This window comes from Artemia sp. Qi Xiang Cuo, chromosome 12 (assembly GCF_049724085.1).
Source record: "Artemia sp. Qi Xiang Cuo chromosome 12, ASM4972408v1, whole genome shotgun sequence".
Classification (NCBI taxonomy): Eukaryota; Metazoa; Arthropoda; class Branchiopoda; order Anostraca; family Artemiidae; genus Artemia; species Artemia sp. Qi Xiang Cuo.
This window is the reverse complement of record NC_142805.1, coordinates 4,788,713-4,810,217: the sequence shown is the minus strand read 5'-3', so window position 1 is coordinate 4,810,217 and position 21,505 is coordinate 4,788,713. Positions and strand designations below refer to the sequence as shown.

Here is a 21,505-nt window from a genome sequence, read left to right as displayed (position 1 = left end):
ATGTTAACCTCAGAAGATAACATAATAAATATTTGCATTGAAATTTATTATCATTAAAAACACAAAATAAAACGCAAAATAAAATAAAATTAAGAAAAGTGTTCAGCAGACATAGAGACGAAGCATGAATAGTGAAAGCATAGAAAAATGTGTTCAACATAGCAGAAATAGGACCTGAAATAAAATAGTTCTTGATTAGTTAATCATTGTCTTAAGATATAATAAAAGTCAATGCATTTCAATAAGATCTGGATAGTGAGTTATCCCTCCAGTTGTTTTTCAGTTGCAAAAATTGCTCAATTTAAATATTACTCCCTAAAAAAAAAATATATATATTCGTTTACGATGATTGCAACGTGAAAATACCCTAAAAATTTACATTCAAAAGCACCACAATGTACAAAATCTAATTCTAAAGTTCAAAAGTGTTTTTCCTTAACTTTTTATAGAGAAATCTGAAAAAGAGGGGCTCTATTGTAACGACTATTCATTTTTGTTGGACCGGAGTTCTTCTACATTTACAAATTTCTAAATTACTAATTATTAAAGGATATTCTGTCAGTGTGGCGATATTCTCCCTAGGTTCTTTTGGAGTGGCATCTTGATACTTTTTTGCTGTAGCAGGATTTTCTTTTTTGAAAGAAAATTTCCAAAGAGAGGTATACCAAGAGGCAGATGCCCAAAGTTGGGTATGTTCGTGCGATTCAATTCCTGATTGTTTCATTGGGCTATTTCTTCAGCTCCTTGGAAATGGAGATGGATCCTTGTGCATTTTAATACCTATTAGTAAAAATAATCCCAAATACTACTGGCGTGTAGCATTTGACGTAAGTCTAAGATTTTTCACCACTATGTTAAGCTTCAGTGTAATTGGCTCCACCGTGTATGGAGGGCTATCAGATTGCGTGAGTGTAGGAAAAAATCAAGAGACAAAAACAATCTCTCCTTGCTTTATTTGTGGTTTGGAGAAAGCAAGCTACGGTAAAACAGAATTTAAGCACCACATCAACCAATAACACAGCATTTGGCGATATGTTGATTGTATTATCATGATTTTGAACAAGAAATTGGAAGACGACATATATTAAGGAATCATTCCTTTATTTGATATTGATCCCTTACTACTGGCGGTTTTGACCCCGCAAACCTCGAATCATGAAGCACACTTTCATTAATTTTGCTGTAGTAAGGTATTCATTGACTTGATTTTTCTACAAAACTGTGTATATACGGATAAATAGATATTGATAAACGTATTCTAATGGCAATCTTCGGCACTTTTCAATTAAATCGTTCTAATCAAACAGTTCGTGGTAACGAACTGTAAGTAAGGAGCGACCCGACTCAATGGTAACCAAAACTCTAAAAAACGGAATTTTGGTACCAATAGATACATCAAAAGAATCATATTTTAATTCTGATTTAAAAAATATAAGTTTCATCAAGTTTAATCTTACCCATCAGATAAGAATCAGATTTCAATGTTATTATAAGGAGCGACCCGGCTCAATGGTAACCGACTCTGCCTCTTGGTCTGATCAATTTCAATTAAATAAAAAAAACAAGTTTTTTAAACTGAAAGTAAGGAGCGACATTAAAACTTAAAACGATCATTTTTCTAGATCAATTTTTCTTAGATCATTTCTTAGATCATTTTTCTTAAATCAATTTCTGGAAATTGATCAGAAATCAGATCCATATACGGAATAACTTGTTTTTTTTATTTAATTTATTCCGTATATGAAGGGGGCTGTCCCCTCCTCAACGCCTCGCTCTTTACGCTAAAGTTTTTTATTGTTTTAAAAAATAAAGTTGTGAGACAGAGTCAAACTTTAGCGTAAAGAGCGAGGCGTTGAGGAGGGACAGCCCTTTCATATACGGAATAATTTCTGTTCGTTTTAAGTTTTAATGTCGCTCCTTACTTTCAGTTTAAAAAACTTGTTTTTTTTATTTAATTTCTGATCGTTTTTTAGTTAATGCAGCTTTTATTTGCATAAAAATTTTACTTTTCTGGATTTTACTTTTACTTAAATGGATGTCTTTACAAATTAACTTACGTAACTAACTTCTATATTCGTATATTTTTCTTCTGGCAAAAAATACAAAGTTGCAGATTTTTGCAGATATGAGCTTAAAATCTATGTAATATGATTTGCTAAGACGCTGATTCTGACTGCGTGATTTTCATTAAAATTACTTCACTTGTAGATGATGTTACCCCCATCGTTAAAAGATCGAGTAAATTTTCTCAGGTTTGTCGTCGTTGATGAGCAATACTAATCTTAATCAATTTTATATATTTAGGATCAGCATTATAAACACATTCTTTTGATACATTTATTGACATCAAAATTTCGTTTTTAAAAGTTTCGATTACTATTGAGCCGTATCGAAAATTTCCAAAGAGAGGTATACCAAGAGGCAGATGCCCAAAGTTGGGAATGTTCGTACGATTCAATTCCTGATTGTTTCATTGGGCTATTTCTTCAGCTCCTTGGAAATGGAGATGGATCCTTGTGCATTTTAATACCTATTAGTAAAAATAATCCCAAATACTACTGGCGTGTAGCATTTGACGTAAGTCTGAGATTTTTCACCACTATGTTAAGCTTCAGTGTAATTGGCTCCACCGTGTATAGAGGGCTATCAGATTGCGTGAGTGTAGGAAAAAATCAAGAGACAAAAACAATCTCTCCTTGCTTTATTTGTGGTTTGGAGAAAGCAAGCTACGGTAAAACAGAATTTAAGCACCAAATCAACCAAGAACACAGCATTTGGCGATATGTTGATTGTATTAACATGATTTTGAACAAGAAATTGGAAGACGACATATATTAAGGAATCATTCCTTTATTCGATATTGATCCCTTACTACAGGCGGAGTTGAACCCGCAAACCTTGAATCATGAAGCACGCTTTCATCCATTGTGCTGTAGTAAGGTATTCATTGATTTGATTTTTCCACAAATCTGTGTATATACGGATAAATAGATTTTGATAAACGTATTATAATGGCAATCTTCGGCACTTTTCAATTAAATCGTTCTAATCAAACAGTTCGTGGTAACGAACTGTAAGTAAGGAGCGACCCGGCTCAATGGTAACCAAAACTCTAAAAACGGAATTTTGGTACCAATAGATACATCAAAAGAATCAGATTTTAATTCTGATTTCAAAAATATAAGTTTCATCAAGTTTAATCTTACCCATCAGATAAGAATCAGATTTCAATGTTATTATAAGGAGCGACCCGGCTCAATGGTAACCGAAACTCTAAAAAACGGGATTTTGATACCAATAGATACATCAAAAGAATCAGATTTTAATTCTGATTTCAAATATATAAGTTTCATTAAGTTTAATCTTACCCATCAAAAGTTACGTGCCTGAGAAAATTTGGCTGATTTTTGAAAAAAGGGGGAAAGACCCCCTAAAAATTATAGAACCTTGATGAAAATCATACCATCATATTCAGCGTATCAGAGAACCCTACTGTAGAGGTTTCAAGCTCCTATCTACAAAAATGTGGAATTTTGCATTTTTTGCCAGAAGAAAGATCACGGATGCGTGTTTATTTGTTTCGTTTTTTGTTTGTTGGTTTTTTTTCCCCAGGGGTGATCGTATTGACCCAGTGGTCCTAGAAGATCGTGGGAGGGCTCATTGGAACGGAAATTAAAAGTTCTAGTGCCCTTTTTAAGTGACCAAAAAAAATGGAGGGCATCTAGGCCCCCTCCCACGCTCATTTTTTTCCCAAAGTCACCCGATCAAAATTTTGAGATAGCCATTTTGTTCAGCATGGTCGACAATATGATAAAAATGTCTTTTAGGATGACTTGATCCCCCAAAGTCCCCAGGGGAGGGCTGAAAGTTATGAACTTTACTCAATATTAACATATAGTATTGGTTATTGGGAAGTATACAGACTTTTTCAGAGGAGATTTTTTCTGATAGGTGGGGGAAGGAGAGGGTCGGGGGCTATATGGAAGGATCTTCCCATGAAGGAAGTTTTCATGGGGGAAGGGACATTGCTATGAAGGGGGCGCCGGATTTCCCAGCATTATTAAAGAAAAAGATCAGGAATTAAATAAAAAAAAACAAGTTTTTCAACTGATCAACTGATTGTGATTAAGAGGTCATTTTTAAAGAACTGGAAAAAAAATTTGAACTATAGTTTAAAGAGCAGGGTATTGACTAGGGGGCGAACCCCCTAATATACGTGTTAAAAATTTATGAATATAGAAGTTCGTTACGTAAGTTAATTCTAAGTTACGTATATTTATTACTAATAAAAACGTTCGTAAATAAAATTAAACAAGTTTCGAGAAAGCCATTTAACCAAATATAATATGCAAATTTTGTTTTAATTATTCATGTACGGTGAGCCAAAATCAAAACCTGCATTAATTCAAAAACGTTCAAAAATTAAATAAAAAAAACAAGTTTTTTTAACTGAAAGTAAGGAACGACGTTAAAACTTAAAACGAACAGAAATTATTCCGTATATGAAGGGGCTGTCCCCTCCTCAACGCCTCGCTCTTTACGCTAAAGTTTGACTTTCTCACAACTCTATTTTTTAAACAATAAAAAAAATTTAGCGTAAAGAGCGAGGCGTTGAGGAGGGACAGCCCCCTTCATATACGGAATAATTTCTGTTCGTTTTAAGTTTTAACGTCGTTCCTTACTTTCAGTTAAAAAAACTTGTTTTTTTATTTAATTTTTTTAATTATTCATGTACGGTGAGCCAAGATCAAAACCTGCATTTATTCAAAAACTTTCAAAAATTAAATAAAAAAAACAAGTTTTTTAAACTGAAAGTAAGGAGCGACATTAAAACTTAAAACAAACAGAAGTTATTCCGTATATGAAAGGGACTGTTCCCTCCTCAACGACTCGCTCTTTACGCTAAAGTTTTTTATTGTTTTAAAAAATAAAGTTGTGAGACAGAGTCAAACTTTAGCGTAAAGAGCGAGGCGTTGAGGAGAGGACAGTCCCTTTCATATACGGAATAATTTCTGTTCGTTTTAAGTTTTAATGTCGCTCCTTGCTTTCAGTTTAAAAAACTTGTTTTTTTATTTAATTTTTGAACGTTTTTGAATAAATGCAGGTTTTGATCTTGGCTCACCGGACATGAATAATTAAAAAAAAAATTTCATATTAATTTACTTTTATTTAGTTAAATGGCTTTCTCGAAACTTATTTAATATTATTTACGAACGTTTTTATTAGTAATAAATATACGTATATGAAAGGGACTGTCCCCTCCTCAACGCCTCGCTCTTTACGCTAAAGTTTTTTATTGTTTTAAAAAATAAAGTTGTGAGACAGAGTCAAACTTTAGCGTAAAGAGCGAGGCGTTGAGGGGGACAGTCCCTTTCATATACGGAATAATTTCTGTTCGTTTTAAGTTTTAAGTCGCTCCTTACTTTCAGTTTAAAAAACTTGTTTTTTTATTAAATTTTTGAACGTTTTTGAATAAATGCAGGTTTTGATCTTGGCTCACCGTACATGAATAATTAAAACAAAATGTTCATATTAATTTACTTTTATTTAGTTAAATGGCTTTCTCGAAACTTGTTTAATTTTATTTACGAAAATTTTTATTAGTAATAAATATACGTAACTTACGAATTAACTAACGCAACGAACTTCTATATTCATATATTTTTAATTTGTTTATTAGGGGATTCGCCCCCTAGTCAATACCTTGCTCTTTAAGCGAAAGTTCGAATTTTGTTCCAGTTCTTTAAAAATGACCGCTTAATCACAAAGGACGTTAATTAGAATAAATAGCTCTTATGAAAGTACTAAAACATCTTTGGCTTAAAGAGCGAGGTATTGACTACGGGGTGAACCCAATAATATATGTAATATTTTCTGTTCGTTTGAAGTTTCGATTTTGCTGCTATTGCAGTTGAAATACTTGTTTTTTTATATTAAATTTCTGATCTTTTTTAAATAATGCTGGGAAGTCCGGCGTCCCCTTTATAGCAATGTCCCTTCCCCCATGAAAACTTCATTCATGGAAAGATCCTCCCACATAACCCCCCGCCCCCCCCACACCCCCCCAAACCCGCAAAATCACCCCGGAAAACGTCTGTATACTTCCAAATAACCAATACTATATGTTAACAATGGGCAAAATTCATAAGTTTCAGCCCTCCCCTCGGGAACTTAGGGGGATTAAGTCATCCTATAAGACATACTTATAATATTTTTGACCATGCTGAACAAAATGGCTATCTAAAAATTTTGATCGGGTGACTTTGGGAAAAAAATGAGCGTAGGCGGGGGCCCATTTGCCTTCCATTTTTTTGGTCACTTAAAAAGGGCCCTAGAACTTTCCGTTCCAATGAGCGCTCCCAAGATATGCTTCGACCTTGGGTTCTATACAATAACCTTTGGAAACAAAAAACAAACAAACAAATAAACACGACTTTTTGATCTTTCTTCCGGCACAAAACAGAAAATTTCACAAGTCTCCAGATGGGTGCATAAAACCCGTAGAGTAAGGTTTTCTAATACGCTGAATTTAATGGTGAGATTTTTATTAAGGTTTTATAACATTTAGGGGGTCTTCCCTCCTTTTTTTGAAAATCAGCCAAATATTCTCAGGTGCGTAACTTTTGACGAGTAGGATTAAACTTGATAAAACTTATATATTTGAAATCAGCCTTAAAATATAATTCTTTTGATGCATATATTTTGATAAAAATGTTGCTGTCTAGAGTTTAGGTTACCATTGAGCCGGGTCTCTTCTTACTTAAATTTCGTTAACACGAACTGTTTGATAGAGCTTGGTTCAATTATGAGACTGAGCATCCTTTTCTGGGCATAGGGTTTGGGGGAAGTAGAGGGGGGATATGTACTGCAGAATTAGTGGTGAACCTGGCCGAAAGAAGCCAAGTGTATATGGCATTTACCTTCCCCCATCCAAAAGCTTTTTTGCACTATACCTACTGTCATCAGCAGCAGCTCATTGGTGACAATTTTAGTAAAAGCCGAGCACAAGCACATATATTTATGATTGTTTAATCTGTGTTTATTATTTATGATGTATTGTGTTATGTTTTTAAATTCACCAAATAGCATGCTTGTTAAATAGTTGCTTTTCTTCACTACGGCTTGAATAGCACCTACACCAATCGCACCCCCCCCCCCAATAAAAATACTGTAGCTATGCCCCTGTTCTTAGTTGCAATTAAATAAAAAAAACAAGTTTTTTAAACTGAAAGTAAGGAGCGACATTAAAACTTAAAACGAACAGAAATTATTCCGTATATGAAAGGGGCTGTCCCCTCCTCAACGCCTCGCTCTTTACGCTAAAGTTTTTTATTGTTTTAAAAAATAAAGTTGTGAGACAGAGTCAAACTTTAGCGTAAAGAGCGAGGCGTTGAGGAGGGGACAGCCCCTTTCATATACGGAATAATTTCTGTTCGTTTTAAGTTTTAATGTCGCTCCTTACTTTCAGTTTAAAAAACTTGTTTTTTTTATTTAATTTCTGATCGTTTTTTAGTTAATGCAGCTTTTATTTGCATAAAAATTTTACTTTTCTTTTGCTAAATGGATGTCTTTACAAATTAACTTACGTAACTAACTTCTATATTCGTATATTTTTCTTCTGGCAAAAAATACAAAGTTGCAGATTTTTGCAGATATGAGCTTGAAACCTATGTAATAGGGTTTTCTGATACGCTGAATCTGACGGTGTGATTTTCATTAAAATTCTTTCACTTGTAGGGGATGTTTCCCCCTCTTTAAAAAATCGAGTAAATTTTCTCAGGCTCGTAGCCTTTGATGAGTAATACTAAACTTAATAAAATTTATATATTTAGGATCAGCATTATAAACACATTCTTTTGATACATTTATTGACATCAAAATTCCGTTTTTAAAAGTTTCGATTGCTATTGAGCCGTATCGCTTGTTTTTTTATTGTTTTTTTACTACGTATATGTTATTACGTATATGAAGGGGTTCTCCCTTAGTCAATACCACGCTCTTTACGTCAAAAGTTAAAAAAAATTTTGATTCACAAACCCCTGAATCACAAAGGCCGTTTAATTAGAATAGATAGCTCTTTTGAAAGCACTAAAAAAAACCGTAGTGTAAAGAGCGAGGTATTGACTTGGGGGAGAACCCCCTCACATACGTTATAATTTCTGTTCGTGTTAAGTTCTAATATTCCTTCTTACATTTCAGTTGAAAAAACTTGTTGTTTTTTTATTTAATTTCTGATCGTTTTTTAAATAATGCTTGGAAATCCGGCGCACCCTTCATAGAAATGTCCCTTACCCCAAAGAAACATCCTCCACGGAAATATTCTCCAGAGTAATCCCGGCCTCGAGCCCCCCCCCCCCTCCAAAAAAAATCCTTCCTGAAAATGGTTGTATACTTCACAATAACCAATAAAGAATGCTGGCAAGTCCGGTGCCCCCTTCATGGAAATTTCCCTTCCCCCAAGAAAGCTTCCTTCATGAACAGATCCTCCAACATAACCCCCGCCCCCCCCTGCCCCCCCACAACCCGAAAAAAACCACCAGAAAACGTCTGTATACTTACCAAAAACCAAAACGAAATGTTAACAATGGGTAAACTTAATAACTTTTAGCCCTCCCTCTGGGAACTTCGGTGGATTAAGTCATCCTAAAAGACTTATTTATAATATTTTCGACCATTCTGAACAAAATGGCTATCTCAAAATTTTGATCGGATGACTTTGGGAAAACAATAAGCGTGGGAGGGGGCCTAGTTGCCCTCCATTTTTTTTGGTCACTTAAAAAGGGCACTAGAACTTTTAATTTTCGTTCCAATGAGCCCTCCCACGATATTCTAGGACCTCTGGGTCGATACGATCACCCCTGGGAAAAAAACAAACAAAAAAAAACAAATAAACACGCATCCGTGATCTTTCTTCTGGCAAAAAATGTAAAATTCCACATTTTTGTAGATAGGAGCTTGAAACCTCTGCAGTAGGGTTCTCTGATACGCTGAATATGATGGTTTGATTTTTACTAAAGTTCTATAACTTTTAGGGGTCTTTCCCCCTTTTTTGAAAATCAGCCAAATTTTCTCAGACGCTTAACTTTTGATGAGTAGCACTAAACTTGATGAAAGTTATATATTTGAAATCAGCATTGAAATCTGATTCTTTTGATATATCTATTGGTATCAAAATCCCGTTTTCTAGAGTTTCGGTTACCATTGAGCCGGGTCGCTCCTTACTTACAGTTCGTTACCACGAATTGTTTGATAGTATTGTGGAGTCAGAAAAAGGACAGGGCATATTTTCTCAAGACTAAAAATAAAGCCAGACACAAGTGAGCTATTTAATGCCAAGCTTCCAGGAAATGAAAAAAGAACATTATTCTGGGAGATCATTCATTTATTAAGGAGCTATAATATAGTTTAGTATGGTTTCCCTGACCCTAAAAACTGCTTCAGTTTGGTTAATTATAATTGAGAAGTAAGAAGAAGATTAGAACCAGCAAAGAAAGTGAAACAAAGAATATACATTGCAATATAAAAAATGAAACAATTGACCATTGCCTATTTGAATTGAATATGCTGACATCTGTACAGCAAACCCTGCAATATAAACTGTTAATGTGCTTCAAACACCCAGGGGTGTCGTTTGGGGGGGGCTGTTGCCCCCCCCCCCAATATTGTGGAGAAAAAAAATTATTATATATTCCATGCCCCTTGACTATCTGGATATGGACCCCTTTTACCCATAATGCTGAAACATAAGAAGAAGAAAGAATTTTGTATCAAGCCAGCAGAAGACTGTAGACTCCAAGCACTGTTTTTCAGAAGATGATTTGCTTTTTGTAGTGTTATAACTGGTAAAATTGGGTATTTTACCATAATTTTACACACCCATGTAAAATTGATATTTTACCTATTTTAAATAATTTAAGTATTTATGTATTTCACTGACATGTTTTATGCTGTCTGGTAGTTTTCACCATGCAAATCACCCACAGGCTGCAAGAAACAGATTTTGCTATGACATTGTTGTAATTTTTACTGGATACACAGCAGGAAAAAAGAAAGCAATACTACTACTACTACTAACAACTCACCACAGCACCAACCTGCCTGGGGCCATCACAGCTATGCACGCTCCAAAGAGAGTGACCTTATATATCATATCAACACAGTCATCTCCTAAGCAAGCAATGGAATTGTTAATTGGGCTGATTAATTTTGTTTAAGGCATTTGTGATTGAGTGATAAATTGGTATTAGACTGCCCTTTTCTTGCAGTATCTCACCTTATTTAAATATGCTTATTCTCTTTTAATGGATAGTTTAGGCAAGCAGCTTGGGTTCCGAACTGATGTTGGCTGTGCCACAGCTCACCGTATTATATGGACCATTATGCACAGAGCTTCTACAGAAGGTTTTTCTGTGTTTACCTGCAGTGTTGACATATCTGCCGCTTTTGATAGTATTTTGCACTTTCAAGCATTATTATCACTTCTGGATTGCGGCGTTGATGCTTACATAGTGTTGATTCTACAGTTTTGGTACAGTAATACAGTTATCCGTATTGTGTTAGGAAGACATAAGCAAAATAATTGTCCGATTCTTTCAGAAGGTGTACCTCTGCTTAAAAATTTAAGACAGGGTTCTTGCTTATGCCCAACTGTATCCAATTGCGCCATATATACTGCCACTAGAGAGTTAAAGGGAACCTTCAACGTTGATGGGCTAGATATCAGTTATTTGTCATATGCTGATGACTTACTGCTACGTAGCTTTTCTATTTCTGGGCTATGGGATAACCTTGCTAAGATTGTTGAACTCTAAAAGTTTATTAGCCTTGCTGTAAATGTATCTAAATTAGAGTTATGCATATTTAACAGGCCTGCAAAGTAGAGTTTTTCTACTTCGTTAGATATCGAAGGTATTGTTATTTATGAATCGGATAGTTTGCGGTATCTAGATATTGATTATGGTCTTACAACTAGATCCACTATCGGGCTTATTAAAGATAATGTGTCTCGGTGTCTTACAAAATGTCATGAAAAAGCAGAAAGCTTGAGAAATGGTGTTTATAAATCGACTCTTGCTAAAATATTCAACGCTGTAGTTACGCCTTCTATATATATCCCCATTTTGGGAGTTACTAAAAGTTACGCAAAAATGACAGCTGCGTACCCATTATTACAAGTTGGCAAAAATTTTGTTACGTTTGCCCTTGTGGTTTTCAAATAGTTTTAGTAGCAGCCGTTATGGAATAATTGACCCAGTGACTAAAATTGGGAAGATAGAAGCAAGAGCTTACCGCCGAAGCATGCAGTTTCTTGCTGACTTACCTCTATCTCGTCTTGTACTGCAATTGTAAGTTAGTGTTTTTTTTTTTTTTTTTTTTTTTTTTTTTTTTTTTTTATTTTTTTTTTTTTTATTACTCCACTTATTTGTCTTCATTTGTAAAAAGGGCAGAAAATAAATTATTATTATTAATAGGCAGAATAATTGTAGCTAACACATTTTCCATGCAGCTCTGCTATACTTTACCCCCCCACCCCCAATGTGCAAACATATAGCCAAAATTATATATTTCCCATTCATTCTGCCCATGCTTCTTTCTTGTTTCAACCAATGAACCTGTAAATTGAATCAACCTTAATGAGACAAGGACCAGACAGACAACAGTGAAGTTTTAAAGTTCTTTTTTTTACAAAATATTGTAAAATGTTTTTTACAAAAATTTTACAAATGTCCAAAAATTAGGCACCATCAAAGCATGGAGGACCCTAGGCACAAGATTACTAAAGAGACAAACTAGACTATTAATTGTATTGATGATACCCTTTCGAAGCTGAAAAATGATAGACTGAACAACTTCAGTGTAAAGAGCAAGGTTTGTGGAAGGGTAGCCCCCCCCTCACATATAGGATAATTTCTGTTTGTTTTAAGCTTCAATGTTTCTCCTTATTTTTAATTGAAAAAGCTTGTTTTCCTAATTAAATTTCAGACCCTTTTTCAAATCATCCCAGGAAATCCACTTCCCATCCTTCCCCCCTGTGGAAATTTTCCTCTGGAAGCTTCCCTCTACAGAGAAAATTCTGCCATTGGAGTATTTGTTATTGGGAAATATACAGAAGAATTTTCTATGGAGAGGAAAGTTTCTGGAGGGGATTGGAATTTCTCAGGGGGAGGGGGTAAATTATGCAATTGCCCATTATTTAAATATAGTATTTGTTATTGGGAAATATACAGAAGAATTTTCTGTGGGAAAAAAAGTTTCTTGAGGGAACTGGAATTTACCAGAGGAAATTTTACATATGGGGAAAGAACTACAAATCATGCAATTTGGCCATTGTTTAAATATAGTATTTGTAATTCAGAAATATATGGAAACTTTTCGAAGGGGAATTTTTGGTAGAAAATTCTCCAGGGAGGGAGGAATTCAAATATAATTAAAAGTTAAATAGAAATAAAAAAAAAATCAATGAAAATAAGAAGGATTATCTGGGGGATTTTCAGCAAAGAAGAATTGGTCTGGGGAGGATTTAGAGGGAGGGGGGGGGGTAATTTAAGCAGGGGAAAATTTTTCGTGGAGAAGGGATGGATTTTCCCTTCATCATGGGAAACACAATCAGAAATTAAATAAAATGTTTTTTTTTTCAACTGTAAGTAAGGAGCAACACTAAAAATTAGAACAAACACTAATTATTCTGTATATAAGGGGGCTGCTTATTCCTCAGCCTTTGCTCTTTACCTTAAAATTGACTTTTTGGCTCAATCTTTTAAGAATAAATTCTGAAACTTAAGGGTTGTTTAATTGGCTTGAGAAGGGTTTTTAAAGCACTAAAAAATTTCAATGTAGCAAGCAAGAGTTGAGGAAGGGGCAATCCCACTCACATATGGAACAATTTATGTTTGTTTTAAGTTTTAATGTTGCTCCTAACTCTCAGTTGTTTGTTTTTTCTATCTAATACAGTTAAAACCTGAGTCAAAATCATTGTTTGAGGTTTAATCCATCATAGTATTTACAATCTTGAGTATCATCAGGGAGGGCAAGGGAATCATTCCAAACCCCTCCTCTCTCTCATCTAGAGGCTAAAACCTCAATGGACATGTCCCAAAAAGGTTAAAACGCTTTTTTTCCTGTCTGATAAGGATGATGTGGGCACAATGTATTATTTTTTTTTTTTTCCTTCTCCATACCGGGGCACTTTGTATTGAAGGAGTTGTCGTAGAAACTTCGAAAATGGCTCATTCGATTGGAAATTGGAGTGGCTAGTTCCCTTTTTAATAGTCGAAAGTGATTGGAGGGCAACTAGCCCCCCCCCCTGCCCATCATTCCCCCAAACACATCCAATCAAAATTTTGAGATAGCCATTTTTTTCAGCATAGTTGATTTCCAGATAGAAAATATGTTTTTGAGGAGGACACTCCCCTACAACCCTTGGGGCAAGGGTTTTAAATTATGCCCTGAGGGCATATAAGAACGATGTTGGCACTATGTACTATTTATTATTTTTTTCCTTTAGAGCAGGGCACTTCGTATTGAAGAAGTTGTTGTAGAAACTTCGAAAAGGGTGCATTCAATGGAAAATTGGAGGGTACCCTTGTGCCCTTTCTAATGGTCGAAAGTGATCGGAAGGCAATAACCACCCATTCCACGCCCACCATTTCCCAGAACACATCCCATGAAAAACTTGAGACGACTTTTCGCTTCAGCGTAGCTTATTTCCAGACATAAATTAAGCTTTTGAGGAGGATACAGCCCCACGGACCTCAAGGCAAGGGTGTTAAGTTATGCCCTGGGGGCATGTAAGGTTTTTATAGAAGGCGTTGTTGTAGAAACTTCAAAAAAGGCTTATTCGATTGGAAATTTGAAGGGCTAGTGCCCTTTTAATAGTTAAAAGTGATTGGAGGGCAATTAGCCCCCCTCCACGCCCATCATTCCCCCAAACACATCCAATCAAAATTTAGAAATAGTCATTTCAACTCAAAACGAGCAGAAATTAGCATAAGTTGGGCTCAAAACCCCTATGCCTTCCCAAAGCCAGAACATAATTTGCACTCTACTGAAAAAAAAATACAAATGAATGTGCATTGTCAGTTTAATATACATATACTGATATTTAGTAATCAAAATGTTAATATTATTTGATTTATTAAAGTTATAAAAGTAATAACATTTATATTTTTTTTTAATTAATCCTTAACAAAAATAAAATGGTGACTGTCCTAACAGCTGTGACTAGTTTAGCTTAAGTTGGGTTTTACTACTAAGTGTAAATCAGTATTTACTCCAAAGATAGAACAGTTATGTGTTATTTGAATTCTTGGTATTTCTTCCTCTTTTTACTTTGGTTATATTTTATATTGCATTTTATTTTATTTCCTCTGTTTATATTGTAGTTGTGCTGACAGGTCTTTGACTTTCTAATTCACCTAATATACAATAATTTTTTAGTATTTTGTCTGTTTCAGGTGGATGGAAACTATGGAGAAAACTGTCGTTTTTTGTGGCAATTCCCGGGGTTGGTTTGTGTATGTTGAATGCCTGGCTAGGGCATGTAAAAGAACATGAAAATCATGAACGCCCTGAATTCATCCCATATGAGCATTTGAGGATTAGGAATAAGGTAAAAACTTATTTACATAATAAATAAATACTAAAAAATACAAATACTAAATACTAAAAAATGCTAAATAAATAAATACAATAAATAAATAAAGACTAAGAGGGATAAGGACTGTAATTCTCACAGAATCAATAGGAATATGAAGGTCCTTTTTTAATTGTCAGTGTGTTGTTTTTTTTTATAATCTATATACTCTATACTCTCTACATCTATATACTCTATATACTCTTGTCCAATTATGCTGCTTTATAAGATTTGTAGACGATTTTGGGGCTGGATGATTGCGTTCAGAGTGGGTAAAAAAAAGTAGCTCTGGCAAGGCCCCGGGTGTTGCCCCCCCCCCTCCCAAAAAATTCCGACGTAATATTTATATGTTTTTAAAATTCGTGTCAACATCACTGTGATGTTCCCTTTTTTATTCAGTACTGAAACTACTGGTAATTTTTTTTATAATCTTTCTTCAGCAATAGAAACTTGGCAGGTTTTAGTTAGCAGCTTATTCAGGTCATAGCTCAACTTACTGTGGAAGAAAGCTATTATATGTTAATGAATAGGAAAACTTAAATTAAAAAAGAAAAAGATAAAAAGGAGACTTGGTTACTTAAGCTAACCAAGCTATGGGGTATGGGGTATATGAGCTATGGGGTAGAGTTCATTCTCTACTAGGTTGTGGCAAATGCTGCAATTATGACAGCACTATTTATAAATACATAAAAACACTACCAATTGCCATTTTTTCTAAATAGGTTAAATACATAGAATTTTTTATACTAATGCTATTTTTATGAAATGCCCTTTTTATTTAATACTTTTATATTATTTTATTCTATAGCCTAATTTGCATTCTCATGGTTACTAAATTGTCTGATAAAAAATAGATGAAAACTTTTATTAGAGTTATTCTTAAATACATGAAAATGCTATACTATTTGCAATTTTCATTGAAACTGGGTCAAATGTGCAGAAATTTTTATGCTAATGCTATTTTTTCATGACGTCACAATTTTATTCTATGATTGCAGAATTTTGCAACCAGTAGACTTACCACCTAAAAGCCAACTAGGCAACTTATCAATCACCAAAGATCCCTCTCTAATTAGTTTCCCATTGTCTTATGCAGGACTGTCAAATTTTATAAGTCAAGATCCCACCTATTTTGCAAGGTTGTTATTTGGCAAAGGTTTTCTAATCGCTTCTTTGTTTCTGATATAGTCTTGGCTTAAAATGACTTGTTATAGTTGATGATTATAGAGAATTTGCAAAACTGACAACCATGTAAACCAACAAAAACTAAGAAAGCAACTATAAAAGAATACAGTCTGTTTACGAAAATTGACGATTATTTAATTCATTTAATATTCGAATTCATTTAATAATTTAATAATAAATAATAATCAATTTAATAATTCCTTTAATTTTTCGTTACTATATTATATAAAATTCATATCATATTTAATTTATATAATATTTAATTTAATTCTTTTTAGCGTTTCCCATGGGGTGATGGTCAGAAGAGTTTGTTCCACAATCCACACGCTAATGCTCTACCCAATGGATATGAAGAAACAGAGCATCATTAAATTAATGTTATATGAAATATTAATGCGTAACAAATAAAGTATATTAAAAATGTAGCTATATAAAGTAATTTTTATCAGTGTTTAAAGATTGTTGTGTAGACCTGTGAAAAACGGAGAAAGATCCTCGAGAACCATTCGGCTGTGATTATTTAAAGTTCGACATATGCCATTTTTGTAACTTTTCAGAAGAGTCAAAAACGGAAAAAAGTTTGTTGGCTGTGGTCTCTCTGAAGGATGAGGCTAATGTGGATAAAAAGCACCTATGATAAACCAACTTTTTATGCTCTTTTCAGTGGTATAAATTAAATTAGAGTATTCCGAGCGAATTCCAAATTCTTCCATTTTATGGAGTATATCTCCTTTTTCATTGACAAAAAAGGGGACAAATCCCAGGACCCCATGTTATAGTTCCATAAGATAATCCTCTTCCGTCATTCTGAATTGCAACAAGACCTGATAAAAAAAAATGACATATGCCACTTAGAGGCTTATGTCTCTTTTTTTATCTTCGTAAGGGTACAGGATAGGTCATTTCTGACCACACCTTTCGATTCCTCATGCTTAGTTTACCCGTGACATATACATAAATCATTTTCGACCAAAACGGCATATGCCGCGCATTTAATTATCACCGCCGCCTTGATGGCGCATAGGGTATCGAATTGGCGTTCCAGCTGCCGGGTCTTTTTCATAGAGACAGGTAGCAAGCCTCTCGTTCAAATTTGCGGCAATTGGAATCGAACCACTGGCCCCGTATTGGTAAGCAAGGAGATAATCAATGCGTTGTGCTATCACAGGGCTAGATGTAAAAGTATTTATTTTGCGATTTGTTGGTTTTGTGAGGCTTTTAACAAAAGTCTGCATCGTCTGGTATTTCAATGCAGCTCTCCATATTATCTAGCTATTCCAGCTTGGCACTGCTCCACAAACTTTGGGTAGTAGCTGCCACATTCATGCCAACAGACATTAAGGGGAGAGTTTTCCGCCATATCACCACCATCCTCCAGATGTTTACCTTTTGTCCTTATCATGCTTCAAAAGATTTTTAGCTAGATACACTCCTTTAGACGCTAAGAGGAAATCTAGATAGTGGAAGTATGTAAGAATCGAAGGCGTTCTTTTGCTTCTAAACTAACTGATATTGTCATGATGAAGATAATAGTTGAATCAAAGGGTATGTTGAAGAAAATCCTATGTCGATTCGTCACATCCATACTACTGCATATAGATTTAGAATAATTAAAAAATTAAATTAATCAGGAGGTAATAAAAAGTGTATGTTTTAAGCTTTGTGGCATCGATAAAAGATTTGTATTTTTTTTTTTTATTTAGACACAAGTTTTTTTTAACTCAAAGTAAGGAGCGACATTAAAACTTCAAACGAACAGAAATTATTCCGTATATAAAAGGGGCTGTCCTCTCCTCAACGCCCCGCTCTTTACGCTAAATTTTTTTATTGTTTTATAAAGTAGAGTTGTGAGAAAGAGTCATACTGTAGCGTAAAGAGCGAGGCGTTGAGGAGGGGTCAGCCCCTTTCATATACAGAATTATTTCTGTTCGTTTTAATGTCGCTCCTTACTTTCAGTTAAAAAAAACTTGTTTTTTTATTTAATTTCTAAACATTTTAAAATTAATGTTGGTTTTGATTTTGGCTCACGGTACAGGAATAATTAAAACGAAATTTGCGTATTAATTTTACAATTTTTTTTAGCTAAATGGCTTTCTCGAAATTTTGATCTGACGATTTTGAGAAAAAAGGGGTGAAGGAGGGGGCCTAGTTCCCCTGCAATTTTTTTGATTGCTTAAAAAAGGCACTAGAACTTTTAATTTTATTTATGAACGTTTTTATTAGTAATAAATATACGTAACTTACGAATTAACTTACGTACTGAACTTCTATATTCGTATGTTTTCATTACGTGGGTTATATTAGGGGGTTCGCCCCCTAGGTCAATACCTCGCTCTTTACGCTAAAGTTCGAATTTTGTTCCAATTCCTTAAGAATGACCCCTTAAGCACCAAGGCCGTTAATTAGAATACCAGTAAATAGCTCTTATGAAAGTACTAAAAAAAAACTTTAGTGTAAAGAACGAGGTATTGACTAGGGGGGCAACCCGATCATATACGTAATATTTTCTGTTCGTTTTAAGTTTTAATTTTGCTCCTAACTTTCAGTTGAAAAACTTAGTTTTTTATTTAATTTCTTATCGTTTTTTTAAATAATGCTGGGAAATCCCGTGCCCCCATCATAGCAATGTTCCTTCCCCCATTAAAACTTCCTCCATGGATCCTCCCACGTACCCCCCCCCCCACTACCAGAAAAAATCCCCCCTGAAAACTTCTGTATACTTCCCATTAACTAATACTATATGTAAACATTGGGCAAAGTTCATAACTTGTATACCTTCAGCCAGGGACTGTGGGGGATTAAGTCATCCCCCAAGACATAGTTATTATATTTTTCGACCACGCTGAACAAAATGCCTATCTTTAAATTTGGATCAGGTGACCTTGGGAAAAAAAGAACGTGGGAGGGGCCCTAGTTGCCCTTCTTTTTTTGGTCACTTAAAAAAAGCACTAGAACGTTTAATTTCCGTTCGAATGAGCCCTCCTACGATATTCTAGGATCACTAGGTCAATACGATCACCCCTGGAAAAAAAAAACACGCATCCATGATCTTTCTTCTGGCAAAAAATACAAAATTCCATATTTTCGCAGATAGGCGCTTAAAACCTCTACAGTAGGGTTCTCTGATATGCTGAATCTGATGGTGTGATTTTCATTAAGGTTCTTTGATTTTTAGGGGGGTTCGTCCTTTTTTCGAAAATAAGGCAAATTTTCTCAGGTGCATAACTCTGGATGGGTGAGACTAACTTGGTGAAACTTATATATTTGAAATTAGCATAAAAATCTGATTCTTCTGATGTATCTATTGGCATCACAATTCTGTTTTTTTTTTAGAGTTTTGGTTACTATTGAGCCAGGTCACTCGTTACTTACAGTCCGTTACCATGAATTGTTTGATACTTGGCCGAATTGTCTGTAAAAGGACGTCTTTTACATATTAGAATTTTATTAATAAGCATATTAGCTTATTAATTATATTAATAAGCGTATTAGCTTTTTACATATTACTATAGCATGCTGGCCCTGTAGAATGGAAAAATTAAATTTTTCAGAAGGCAGTAAAAACCGTTTTTCTAATCACCCTTGTATATATATATAAGGTTTTAATTCTTAAGAAAGTATCTATCTGCAGGAATTTCAGCCGCACGCTTCGCTGTACAAATACTGGCGGTAAGTCTTGTTCTAGGAATCTAGTGTAAGTTGCGGGAGTTTCAGGAAAGACTACTTGTGGCGTTTGCTGTTTGGTTCACGCAAATTTTATTGTGTTCATTTTATTATGTATTTTTTACATTTAATTTTTTTTTTGGGGGGGGGGGGGCAGGGGGACCATGAGTGCCAGTAAAACGGATGGTAAGAAAGCTGATATTTTACTCGTTCCTTTGCAAATATAATTTGGTATGACGCGTTATGTGCCAATACCGGTAAGAGGGAAAATTCAGGCCCCCTGGCAGATTCTAGTTCCTGAGGGCATCCTACTTCTCCGCTTGGCATCAGATTAAAATTTCAGTGTACATGCTTAATAAGCTAGTTGATAAGACAAATAAAAAATGTTCCTTTTGGGGTAGCATGGCACGTTTAGTCCCAGGGGTAGGAACTAAAATTACGCAAATCATCCAACTAAAACAAAATGGCCCATAGAGCCATCTGAGCGAAAAACGTAAAGCACATATTTAAATGTAGCTGCAGTTAGTAAAAATAAAAGCGTTCTAACTAAAATCAAACTGAAAGATTTATTTTAAAAGACAAAACGACTCAGGATATTGTCAAATCTGTTAGGCGTTATCTCGTGATAGGTCAAACTTGTATGATCTTATTTTGGGGATAAAAAAGTCATGTAAAGAATTGAGTCTGAACACTCAATTCTTTGACAAAAATCATCATTTGTAGAGAGTCAAACCTGTTTAACTGTCTTTGAAAACGTAAAAGAGAATATCTGTTGAAAGAGACATCTAGAACTTTGCAGTTGCTGCCTTTTTGTAAGTTTGACATAGTTTCCAATAAACTTTGTTTTAACCGCCAGCTGCTAGCTAAATTATATAACTCATATGCACTCACAGATTTTTTATACCTTGCACCTTTTTGGCGTATCTTTTGGGCAACGGAATCAAAGCAACTCCGATGAATTAAATACCAGTATGCTAAATATCTTCTCGCCCCCCCCCCCCGCCCTTGGGCAAGTATTTCTTGGGCCAATAGGAAATACGGCCTAATTGATCCCAATGCTGCCATCGACAGATGCATTTCAGCTTACAATAGGGGAATAAATGGACACCCATGGTGTTCCCTTTTAAAACAATAGGTCTTTCGACGACACACGCAGAGAGACGACACACACACAGAGACGACACAAACACAGAGACGACACACACAAAGAGACGACACACACACAGAGACGACAAACGCAGAGAGACGAAGTAGTGCATTCAGGTGTAAAGCTTGAATAAGTGCGTCAGTAGCCAACATGCTTGGGGGGGGGGCGAGGGGTCAATTTATTCTAATGGTCAAGGCCGCATCCAGGGGTTTAGGGGGTTTGAACCCCCCCCCCCCCCCGAAATGTTTGTTTGACTCTTAAAAACGTAACAAAAATGGACATAAACAAATTTTGTATGCGTTTTTTGAGGTTTTTTTTGTGTAAACAACATATGGTTGTTTACTGTTTTTGTTATATATACTGTATAATTGTTTGGTTTATTATTATGCTTGTGTGGTTGTTCCGTAAGTTTTATCTTTGTTTTGCCCGTGCTTGTCTATGTGCTTGTTACATTGGCTTGTGCTGTCATTTTTTTTATGCATACTGTGTGATTGTTTGTTTTATTACTATGTTTTTGCGATTATCCTATGAATTTTAATGTCGTTTTATTTGTCATTATCTGTCTTTTTCTTTTGCTTTTTCTTTTCTTCTCCTTTTTTTATACTCTGTTCGTTATTGTTTTTTCAAAGGGTTATAAATAAATTCAGTTCAAATTAAAAAAAAAAACTAAATTCAGCACCATGACATGCAATATTCGTCTTAAATTTTGCTACTACTAAGTTCATTACAGCACGAAGCCGCTTGAAGACAGTACAGCTTCCTATGCTCCTCCCTCCCTATGCTTCCTATGCTCCGCCCAAATCTCTTCAAAGCTTCCCTCGTTACTCCCTCTAATGATGTTTCAATTTTCTTTAAAGGAACTTGTATGAAATACCCCC

At 34.9% G+C, this 21,505-nt stretch overlaps 1 protein-coding gene across 1 annotated transcript in view; it reads left to right on the top strand.

Annotated features, from left to right (window-relative positions):
- The window catches only part of LOC148945678 (cytochrome c oxidase subunit 6A2, mitochondrial-like), a 51,919-nt gene extending 35,677 nt beyond the window's left edge, over nt 1–16,242 (top strand). The window contains exons 2-3 of the mRNA XM_089097731.1: nt 14,454–14,608; nt 16,096–16,242. Coding sequence (XP_088953857.1) covers nt 14,454–14,608; nt 16,096–16,188 — 248 coding nt within the window. The 3' untranslated portion in view covers nt 16,189–16,242. The remainder of the gene's footprint in view (nt 1–14,453; nt 14,609–16,095) is intronic.
- Nucleotides 16,243–21,505: the final 5,263 nt, after the last annotated feature.